This window comes from Podarcis muralis, chromosome 7, assembly GCF_964188315.1.
Source record: "Podarcis muralis chromosome 7, rPodMur119.hap1.1, whole genome shotgun sequence".
Taxonomy (NCBI): Eukaryota; Metazoa; Chordata; class Lepidosauria; order Squamata; family Lacertidae; genus Podarcis; species Podarcis muralis.
This window is the reverse complement of record NC_135661.1, coordinates 72,976,717-72,988,345: the sequence shown is the minus strand read 5'-3', so window position 1 is coordinate 72,988,345 and position 11,629 is coordinate 72,976,717. Positions and strand designations below refer to the sequence as shown.

The 11,629-nt window shown below is 47.0% G+C and overlaps 1 protein-coding gene across 1 annotated transcript in view; it reads right to left on the bottom strand.

Annotated features, from left to right (window-relative positions):
* Positions 1-285: 285 nt before the first annotated feature.
* The window catches only part of LOC114603562 (IgGFc-binding protein-like), a 28,717-nt gene continuing 17,373 nt past the window's right edge, over positions 286-11,629 (bottom strand). The window contains exons 13-22 of the mRNA XM_028742663.2: positions 10,977-11,550; positions 10,014-10,618; positions 9,037-9,604; positions 7,582-8,168; positions 6,111-6,684; positions 5,491-5,690; positions 4,890-5,031; positions 4,058-4,296; positions 1,892-2,175; positions 286-527 (exon numbers count right to left, since the gene is read on the bottom strand). Coding sequence (XP_028598496.2) covers positions 518-527; positions 1,892-2,175; positions 4,058-4,296; positions 4,890-5,031; positions 5,491-5,690; positions 6,111-6,684; positions 7,582-8,168; positions 9,037-9,604; positions 10,014-10,618; positions 10,977-11,550 — 3,783 coding nt within the window. The 3' untranslated portion in view covers positions 286-517. The remainder of the gene's footprint in view (positions 528-1,891; positions 2,176-4,057; positions 4,297-4,889; positions 5,032-5,490; positions 5,691-6,110; positions 6,685-7,581; positions 8,169-9,036; positions 9,605-10,013; positions 10,619-10,976; positions 11,551-11,629) is intronic.

Sequence of the window (11,629 nt, the reverse complement as noted above, 5' to 3'; positions counted from 1 at the left end):
CACCGTATTCCTGTGATGGTAATCTGTTTTAACTGTTTTTAATTCTGAATTTTAAATTGTTGTAGTCCACCCTGGGGCCTGCTGGCAAACAGTGGGTAATTAATTAATTAATTAATTGCGACCTGAGGAGTATTTTTTAACTTTCAGCGAGGGGATCAAAATACAGAAAGCTATGCCTAGCCTTCTTTCAAAACTTTCCTAGGAACAATGCTGAGGGAAACCTCCCCCCATGTACCCAGCCAAGTCATTGTTACATATTTAGACTCAAGAGAGATTAAGACAAAATTAAGCCAGATGTATTTATTAGGCATAATCTGTTCCCTCTCACATACCTTTAATTAAAAGATCTGAAGAATTAGATTTACTGAACAAAATCATTCTAATGAGATTTTGCCAAGGATTACCCAAATTATAGGATTAAATTCATCATTTCACCATTCACCCAAACACCAGTTTCCCCTTAGCACAATTCAGTAGCTTCAGTCTGGAACTTTCAGTTTACCAAGTGAATCTTCTCTCACTCCACACTGAGAAGGGAAAAGAGAAAGTGAGAGAAAGTAGCAGTTAGAACATAAAATGGACTGAACCAGTGGTGCAGTTAGGCAAAATAAAGACTCAATGGTCTTATAGAACATCTCTTTTTTTAGGTCCTTCAAAATGTCACCTTTTCTGTTTGGGATCCCTCCAGTCCACCGTACTGAGTGGAGCTCAGACTTCCACCCTCAAGTCCCACCTGCTGGCATTGCTAGACCAAACAAGCCTCTACTTCAGTAAATTCAGTGAAGCTCCTAATGTAATAATTGCTGAGTTTGCTCCCATCCAAGGCAGCAGGGGAAGCCCTGTGTTCCCTTGGTGTTCTTTCTTTCTTTCTTTCTTTCTTTCTTTCTTTCTTTCTTTCTTTCTTTCTGGCCAGGGATTCTGAGCACTGCCATGTGCCTGGATCTACCTACTTTTTAATTTCCAAAACGCACATGATTATAGTGTTTCTCTGCGGCATCATGAGAAATAGGAAGCTGCCTTATTCCGAGTGAGACCATTGGTCCATCTAGCTCAATTGTATGTACCATGAGTGACAGCAGGGGTTCAGACAGGAGTTTTCCCCTGAAGGCACCAGGAATTGAACAGGAAACCTTCTGCATGCAAAGTAGATGCTCTACCACTGAGCTACTTCCCTTCTCCAAATCAAAAGGGCGGCTAGGCCCAACTGCTCCTGTCAGAGAGTTTGCTGACAGAAAAGCACAGAACATTTATGAGAGAAGCCCATATGGCTTGCCTCACCTGGTGCGCTCTTCATTTCATACAGGTTTTCCCATTCATGTCAATAGAAGGGGCAATACTACCTACCCATACCCATGAGAACAGAGAAGAGTTGCTTCCACTGAAATGAATGGGTAAACCATTCCAGTTGGGAAATCCACACATATATTTGAATCCCATCACTTGCAAGGGACTGTAGAATTCCAGGGCATTTCTGAAGATCCAATTGGCTGGATCTCATCCAGTTTTAATAAAATAGTCTGTCAGACCAGATTCCAATTTTTCATCACTCTAATTTTGTTAGTTTTGTGGTTTAGATAGAATCCAACACATTCTTTACTCCACTAGAGGGCCTGCTACTGCCTTCCCCACCAGTGGAGCCAAGTAGAAAGCTGCCAAGTTCTTGGTGGTGGCAGCAAAAAATCTGGATTGCTGTGTTACAGCCAAACTTTTGAATTGGATCATCTTGGTGGTGAAATGTGGGGAGGGGAGGAGAGAGAGAGAGAGAGAGAAAGATTTGGAACCTCTTATGGGGCACCATATCACCAACATGCTTTTGCAATTGTCAGTGTAGCTCTTTTTAATGGCCTCCATTCAGTCATCCACAAGGAGGAGCATTTAAAAGCTAACTTACCAGGGGGTGAAATCTCTGGCTGTCCAAGATGTCAACAACCCAGGAACATCAATTACTTTCACTTCATTTGGGCCAATTAGGTCATCCGTCTGATCATTGTTGAAGTTTCCACACGCCCCACATACTTGTCCTTTCAAATCTGGACTAGCAGTCACCTGCACCCCTCCAGCTAGGTTCAGGTTTACTTCAACTTGAGGCGAACTCAGGGTGATGACTTCACCAGACAGATTAAGTATTATTGACTCTGTGATTTTGGATGGGATCTGAACTGGCAGCCCATTCACCTGAAACACACAAAACAGTTAAACAGGACAGAGAAAAGAGAAGCATACAGTGAAACAGGGTTCTCTTCAAAGTGCTTGGCATCAAACTAGAGCTATAAGGTTTCACTGGTTTAATCTGGAAGATTGGGGATGGGGTACATGTGGCCAACCAGAGGTTGTGGGATTACAACTCCCATCATCTTTTATCATTGGTCATGGTTTTGGGATGATGGGAGCTGGAGTCCATTAACATCTGAAGGGTCATAGGTTCCTCATTCCTGCAGAGTACACTGATTTGTTGATGACTGAGAGCAGCCTTGGGGGATAGACCCTGCACCACCACATGGAGTGGTTAGGCGAATGCCGCTGGTCTCCATGAATACCATGATTTTTGTAGTGGCAACCATGTTTTGTTTTTGTTTCTTACCCACATTGTGATGGAAATTCCATTTCAGATCAAGGGAATGCCCAGATGGAAAGCCAGACAAGGAGGGCCCTGGGAGACCATCTTTCATTTTCCAAGGGCACCTAGAACAGCTCTGTTAAGGGCCCCATGTTTGATTACATTTATATCCTACCATTTCTCCAAGAACCGTATGGTGTTGTACATGATTCTCCACCCCAGGCCCCTCATTTTATCCTCATAAACCCTGTGCGGTAGGTTAGCTACCCCACCCTGTGTTTTTGGAAGCCTTGTAAGAAGCTACTGCAGAAGAGTGAATGTGACTAACATCATGAGATGAACTGGTGCCTGAATGGTGATACCAAAGGGGCAGTGATTCTTTGGGGAAGATGAGGCCTAGGCATTTGATCAGACTAATTTTATCCTTGGATAATTGTAGCTGACATAGTAGTAGTGGCTAAAATAGGCTTGCCATATTTCAAAAAGTAAAATTTCGTTTTTAGGAAACCACCATAGTTGTTGAACTTTGGGGTTTTTTTTGGTTTTTTTAAGGAAGCTTCCTCTTTCTGGCTAGGCCCTGGGTGGCATATTTCAGTTCTGCAAAGCTGGGCTGTTATGGACTGCTTCACAAAGGGAGAGATTTTAGATTTAGATTTGCAGAGTTGGAAGGGACCCTTAGGATCATCTCGTCCAACCCCCTGCAATGCAGGAATCTTTCACCCAACACATGGGGCTCAAACCCACAACCCTGAGATTAAGAGTCTCATGCTGAGCTAGCCTCAGAGAGAGAGGGGAGAGAGAGAGAGAGAGAGAGAGAGAGAGAGAGAGAGAGAGAATGCTTAATACACACACACAAACAAAACCCTCCCTGCTCAGAATTCCTTTCCTGACAGATGTGGAGCATTTCAATTCAAGAGATCCGGGGGCGGGGGGCGGGACAGAAAACAAAACAAAACCCAGGTTGCCATACGTCCAGGAAATTCCTGGCATCTCTTAAAATTCAAAAAATTCCCCCTGGACACCATTTTAGGTGTCCGATTTGCTGGCATGACCATAATTTTCCAGACGTGTGGCAAGCCTAGGCTAAAACATCCAGGACCAAGGTGAAACTGTTCAAACATCCTTGTCATTTTTGCTACTGCTAGGAGGAGTAATGTTGCAACATTGATACTACGAAAATGTTGGTGAGGGGTTTATTTGCCATTACATTTACCTTATGTTGCTTCTTTATTATGGCTGTTAATATGAAATTATTATCGCAATTGTTGATTTTATGATGTTGTGTTCTCATAAGCCAGTTTGAGCATAATTGTGTGTGTGTGTGAGAGAGAGGGGGGGGGGAGCAGCATACAACTAAAGTGGTTGTGGTGATGATGTTTATAATACAGTGACTGACACAAAGTCATGGCAAAGTGGAGGATAATAAAATATATATTGTATAAATAAATATTTTAATACGTAAGTAAAACTTCTCCCTTTCTTGTTCAGCTTTCTACTTACCCAGGCCTCCTTCTGTCTATTCACAGTAATAAATAGACCCTTGTAGAAGAAATAGAGCAAGTTGGCAGTGACTACTCCATTGGGTGGACATGACGAAACTTCCACAATCACACGGAACCAATAATCAGAGTTGAAGTCACAAAGGGAAGTCAGTTGAAAGGTGCGAGGAGCAGGGACTTTCCCAGAAAGGCCATCAAAGGTGGATAGCTGAGCTCCAGGAATCAGGGAGCAGCGGGACTCTGTTGGGAAGATAAGTTTGAAAATATACAACGTAAAGTGTATGGAATTTCAAAAGCCTAAGCCTTCTGGGGCAGGATGAAACCAGGACATTGTCCTCTTCTATGTGGAAGATTTGGAACTAGTAGTTTAAGAGATCTGCTTCCTCATTAGTCTTCTCTTTACTAGATTCAACATAACCAGTTCTTTTAGACTTTCTAAATAAGACCTTTTATAATCTTTGTTGCTCCCCTTGAAGCCTTTTCTATTTTGTAAATAACCGTTTATTGTGGCACTGTGAACTGTGACTCTCTACTTAGAAACATTGGAAACTGCAATAGTCAGAGCCATTGGTCCATCTAGCAATATGTTGTCTATGCTCACTGGCAGTGGCATTCCAAGATTTCAGGCAAGGGACATTTCGCGGTTGACCTGGAGTTGCTGGGGACTGAACGACCTTGAAAAGTGCTTTTTTAAAATTTCAAAGGAAGTTCCCATTGGCACCAATGGAGGGCTGAATCTATAATGCCCTGTCAATAACGAACCCAAGAAAATATAGAGAATCCAACAGTGTTTACCCCTCTGTTCACAAGAACAAGCAATCATCAAAAGTTACCTATCCTGTTGCATCGCATGACGCCATCGATCACCTCGCAAGTTTCTTCTCCTTGGCAAGTGATGGCCTCACACCTGAACCCTCCAACTGCAGTGCAGATGCATTTCTCCTTGCAGTCATTGAGCACCACGGGTTCATTAGGCTAGGGATCAAGAGATAACACTGGTATACAGGGGGAAAGGGTCAGAGAACACAGCCTAGGACCACTTGGAAAAGAAAGATTTCCATAGTAAAGGAAACCACCATTGAAAACGTAAGACGAGCCAGGCATGATCAGGCCACTGGGCATCGAGACCAGAATTCTGTTCCCATGGTGGCCAACAAGAAGCCCTATAGGAAGTTTGCAAGCCACAGCTGAGTACAACAACATTCTTGCTCCAGCAGCAGAGATAGAAGCTAGCCATTGTGACTAATAGACATGAATAGCTTTCTGTTCTGGAAATATGTCTAATCCTCTTTCACAACCATTCAAGTTAGTGGCCACCACTGCCTCTTGTGCGAGTGAATTCCATAGTTTAACCAGAGATGGCTGACAAAAAGGGTTGTGTATAGGCAATCCAATACTATCCCCATCACCACCACTGCCTCCCTCTCCACATACCGGGAAATATCTGCCACGCTCAAAGCAGCCACAGTCATCCAAGGAGATGCATTTCAGGCCATCAAAGAAGAAGCCAGGATCACACTGGCAGCCCTCAACACAGTATTCCGGGCATCGAATGTGGTCAGTCAGTCCAGCACAGTTGGTTTCACAGATGTTGGAACAAGTGGTATAATAACTGTTGGCAGGGCAAGTCACGGCTGCAAGAAAAGGGACACAGAGGGTTAATCGGGGAGTCCCGCATATAGCAGAAGCAGCAGGATTAAACCTGCCTGCTTTGGATGGGCATATGTGATGCTGGCCAGAGTAATGCTAGTCAACAAAAAGACCAGGTCACAGCACCAATGAGATTTACCCCTTGGAGAAGTGGAAGGAAGCAATGGAGGTTGATCCGTTAGAGATGATGAGATGCTAGCCCAACAACCTCAGTCAGACCCCAAGTGGTCCTTGCTTGCTTGCAACACCTTTTTACTTACAACAAGTCGGCAATGGCTCTGCCCGTCATTGCCTCAGGCACCACTTACTCCTAGTCTCCTTGCCTTGTGCCTTGCCTGTCTCAGTGGATACCAACCACCACTGGAAAGAAGGGAAAGCAGAATCAAGGTTCTCTTGGTACTCACGGCAGAAGGTTGCACTTCTCCAAGACTCAATAGTGACCCTGGCCTCCTGGCAGGCTTTCATGTAGCTCTGGAGGCTCTGGCACAGGATCTGTTGGTCACCACCTCCTACACACAGGTCATTGATGCAGTTGTTCAGATATGGCTCGGGGTTCACTATGGCATGGCACGCACTGAATGGACCATTGGATGCAGTGAGGAGCCCACAGGAGCTGGGCTGTTTGAAAGCTTCTTTCTTCTCCTCCGCACAAACTGAGCAGCCCTCTGCACCACACCCATCTGTGCAGGATACGCCCAAGACTGGAATTTTCCAGGCGGCACCAAATTCATTCACATCAGTAACCACGGTGCCATCAGGGAGCTGGAGATCATCACTCTGGTCTCCATTGTAGTTCCCACACAAGCCGCCTACGTGGTCCTGGTAGATGCTGGGAATAGTGACCCTCACGTGGGAATACAGGTCGTAGGTCAGTGCAAAGCCAAAGCTGGAGTCTATTGTGATACTGATCCCGTGCTGAAAGATTCTGAGACTCCCAGACAAAAGATTCACAGGGAGGCGTTGCCATACTCCATCCACCTGGAAAAATAAAGGGGATTGGCCTACTGAGTAAGGTGTGCTATGCAGAATACCGTATTTTTCACCCCATAGGACGCACAGGCCCATAGGACGCACCTAGTTTTTTGGGGGGGAAATAAAGAAAAAAAACTATTTCCCCCCCAGATGCGGGGCTGGGGCGGGGGAAGCCCGAGCTTCGCGAAGCGTAGAGCTTCTGGGTGCCGGTGAGCGAAAGCCTGCATTCACCCATAGGACGCACACACATTTCCCCTTCATTTTTGGAGGGGGAAAAGTGCGTCCTATAGGGCAAGAAATACGGTGCCAATCTAGCCAAGATGCCATTCACACAATTAGCAGCTGGCAACTTAAAAATATATTGCAAGCTCATATGGAATGGACCTCGGCGAGAGAGGTAGGGTCTTTAATGTTTTTGTGCTTTGTCATAGTCCCAAAACAGGATGGGTCATCTGCAGCTGCTATTTCTGTTGGGCTAGAGAAGGAAAGCTTCCATTCATTCAAATGGGATCTCTTTTCCAATGCAAGGAGCAAACACAGGGAGGTGATGACTCAGATTTGAAAGTTTAGCAGTGGCTGGGGGTGATGGTGATGATGATGATGATGTGTTAGGCCTCCCTACTGAACATACTCACCCATCAGGGTGCAAACTTGGATCATGCTAATGAGCCTGCAATTGACATCTTAGAACCATTCACGCAGTAGTTATGTGTGTGAAAACTACTGCTTCTACTCTGGCCCTAAAAGAAGGATGATGAGCAAATCATCTCCAAAACAATTTTCCAAGCCTTAGGTAAATATCTCAGGATGATTAGCGGGTGGCCTGATCCTGGTCACAGAGTGAGTAGGAGATGAACGCCCACCCCACCAAGCTTGTCGATTTAGCAGCATGAAGAGACTCACCAGCACTACTCCCCATTTGTTCCTCAGCAAAACAAGCTGCCTGTCAAGGACCTCCACATAGACCATCGTGGGAAGTGTGATCTCCCCATTGCCCCAAGGCTCATTCTCGACAATAACAACTAGGGGTTTCAAGCTCTGGGTTGGCTTCTGCAGCTTGGTTAAGACGTAGGTGCAGGTGCCCTGGAAGTTAATGATTCGGCCATCGAAGGAAAGATAGAGGTCACCAACCACCGAGCAGGTGGCATTTCCAACTGGGTGGCACTTGCGGTACCCTTCCACCGTTTTGCATTCTTCATTGGGGGTGCAGGGAGCAGTAAGACACACCACATTTCCACCAGCCTGGCACCTGCAACGTTCTTCGCAAGTTGGATAGAAATCTTCCAAGGCTGGATAGTATCGTCCCTTGTAGAAGCAGCCACACTCAGACATAGGGACGCAAGTGTCAGTGCTCCTGACGAAGCCCTCATTGCACACACAGCCCTCCTCGCACTTCTCCGGGCATCGAGGCGGGACATGCAGGCTGCTGCAAGTCTGGTCACAGCCGTTGGCACAATGTTCATAGTGACTGTTGAGCGGACAGGGTAGGGCTGCAAGTGCAAAACAGAGAGGTTAGGCAGTGTTATGCTTTAGTGGTCTCGAGCAAATCTTGCATCTACAAAGCAGTAGAGGCTAGTCCATTTGGGACAAGGTAGACCTGCCCCACCAAACTCGGCCTGGCTTTACCCAGCCCCACCTGAGTGCCTTCTTATTTCCAACCAATGCAGTGTGTGGCAATAGCTGCCAGCTTCCTTCCCCTAAGTCTTTGTGTTGCCCCGTAAAACCCTGCAAGGAGGAGGATGGGGAGAAAACTAGAATTTGTTGTCTCTGTTTCTCATTGTTTCTGGCTCCAACTACTCTTGAGCTCCCTGCCTTGCTCCCTACACATCCTGCCATCACTGCTAAGAGAGGATTGATGTGCAGCCACATCACAGGTGCATGGTTGCTAGAGTCACAAACAGGGGATGGTATGATATCATATTCTCTCACCTTTTCTGGCAGGAGGGGGAACAATCAAAAGTGGAATCTTCTTCTTCCTGTCATACTTTTCCAGCAGGGAGCACACTGTATTTTGAATTGGACTATGAACTTTTGCAACTTTAAAGGATGGTTGCCTGGATCTGTCTAAAGCCCTGTAGCCTGGGCAAGACATATATTTGACTAAATATGTCATTGTGTGCGTTTATATAGACAATTTGAGAGTGATTACTTTCTTAAAAGGGAAACATAGAAGGGAGATGATGAAAGACTGTCTGGTGGGCTTGGAGAGTTACCTCTTTCTTCTCTCATTCCTTCTCCCTATTTCTAAACTGTTCTTTTATCTGCACTGTTCCCTCCTCTCATTATCTGCCCCTAGACCCTGCTGGAAATGAACTTGACCTTCCTAGCAGGAACTGCTTCAAACAATGAAGCACTCACGGCAGAAGGTTGCAGACCTCCAGGGGTATATGGTGACCCCAACAGCTTGGCAGTCTGCGGCATAGCTGGCGATGGCCGCGCACATGAAGGCATAGTGTCCCTTGTAGAAACAATAGTCGTAAATGCAATCTTGGAAGGCGCCCTCTTCGTCAACCTGGCCGTGGCACTCCCGGAAGGGCCCATCCTTGGCCACAATAAGCCCACATTCCTGGCCTGCTGCACGCTGCTGGGCAGCTAATTCTTCTATCCCTGGACATTTGGGGTCCACTATCTCCTTGCATTTTGGGTCAATGTTCTCAATTCCACTGCCGCCAAATACTGGCCTATCGGGAATGAGAATGCTCCCAGGCACAAGGGCATCATCTTCAGGGTTCCCGTTGAAGTTTCCACACAGGCCACGCAGGATGTCCGCATAGGTGTTGGGCACCGTGACTGACACCTTGCTGTCCCAGTTAAAGGTCACCACGAGGCCAAAGTCAGCCTCAATCACAGCATCCTGGCCCCTCCTATATAACTTGATTCTTCCTCCAGCTGCACTATAGGGAAGGAAGGTGAGCAAGCCTTCGACCTAGGAAGACAGGAGAAGATGCTGCTGTTGAAAAAATGAAAAGGATATTTCGAGCTCTTGTTTCCCACCCCCATAATCTCAACAGGAGGTGTGGCAAACTCAGGTCCAGGGGTCTAGTGTGGCCGTGCAAGTCTCTGTCTGACACCTTTGTCCTTTCTGCGTTCACACACCCAGCCCCCGATTTGCAGCCCCCCTTGAGTGCTCTTGCCTGGTTGGAAAGCCAAACTCCCACTGGTATATGCCCCAGTGTAGTCCTTCCACAACTTAATAGGGAGGAGGATGTGGTCAGAATTAGTTTTCGTAGGCTGCCAGCCAGCGGACAGTGGCCACAATGCAACAGTCCTCTGCAAATGGCACCAGAGGCGACTAATCATAACCATAATGATATCCCACTGTTAGCCAGACTTACCAAGACTTTGCCGGGATGTTGCCTGCTGACTATAATCTCAACATCATAGACGTTGACTTGAACACTCCGGGTCCAGGTCACAGCAGTATTTCCCCGGTATTCATTCTGAACATAGACACTGAACCCTTCCAGTTCCAAGGGTCCGTTGAAAACCTCAGCAAGCACATAGGCACAGGGCCCTTGGAAATCAAATCTCTTTTTGTCAAAGCTCAAGTAGTGGGGATCCCCGGATGCAGAGCAGGTGCTGTTCCCAGTCGGATAGCATCCCCGCACGCCTTTGACCACTTGACACCGTTCCGTTGGTTTGCAAGCGCTAGCTGCACACTCCACCACCCTCGTGGTCGGGTTGCACACACAACGCTTCTGGCATATGTCATCTGCCCAGAAAGCCTCATTGGGGGCATAGGGGCGCCCTTCGTACAGACAACCGCAGCTGCTCTTGGGGATGCATGATCCTTGGCTCAGCACAAAACCCTCAAGGCACTGGCAGCCTTCAACACACACAGCTGGGCAGAGCTTTGGCCCTTGAATTTGGTCATCCATGCAGGTGGCTGGGCAGGCTGTTCCGCAGGTTTGGTACTGGCTGTTTGGAGGGCAGTCCAGGTCTGTAGGGAAGAGAAGGGGTTGGGTGGGTCACAGTGGTGATGTTATGTTGACCCTACTGGCAACATGGACTAACACAGCAGGTGGATTCTGAATACAAATCTTGAGAATGAGAGCCTGGTCTTCTGCCCTGCCACCCAGTACCTACACTGATTGCACTACTGTGCATTTATATTGGATCACATCCCCACTATGCATTCATAGCACTTTTAGACCACTTTAAGAATTATGATTTCCCCCAGAGAATCCTGGGTACTGTGGCTTGTTATTTAGGAGACCACTCACCTTTAAGACCCCCATCTGAAACAAGGCCCCCTTCAGTTAGTTCATCCCCTTCTTTTCCATGCTTTGCATACTCACAGCATCCAGAGTCCCTTCTCCAGTCACCAATTTGGGCTCCCTCGCTCTGGCAGGCGTCGGCATAGGCTGCCAGGGCATCACACAAGGACTGTTTGTTGCCTCCGGTGGAGCAGACGTCGAACACACAGTTTGTAAAGTAGATTGTGGGGGGCACCTTGGCATGGCAAAAAGCAAAGGGGCCATTGGAAACCTTGGTTAGCAGACCACAGTAGGCCTCTGACTCATACCTCTGGGCCTGATCGGATTCACAAGGCTTACATGGCCCATTGCAATCATGCCAGCAAAGGCTGCCAATAGTCGTCACCTCCCAGCTTTCACCAAAGGCCGGGATGTTAGGGGCTGTGGTGCCTGCAGGGGTTTCGAAGTCATCGTTGGGATTCTCGTTATAATTCCCACATAAGCCACCGACAGCCTCCTGATAAGCACTGCTGATGGTGACACGGAGATGGTGACTCCAGTCGTAAGATACCTTCAGCTGGAAGTCCGTGGAAAGTATGACAGAAGTGCCAACCTGCAAAATTTGCAAGTTCCCACCCTTCAGATAAATGGGCAAGTGTGCCCGGATACCATTGACCTGTAGGAAGAAAGACATAAGAGTGTAAAATCACCTTTTGCTCATGTGTAGCAGCAGAAGCTAAACTAAGCTAAGCTTC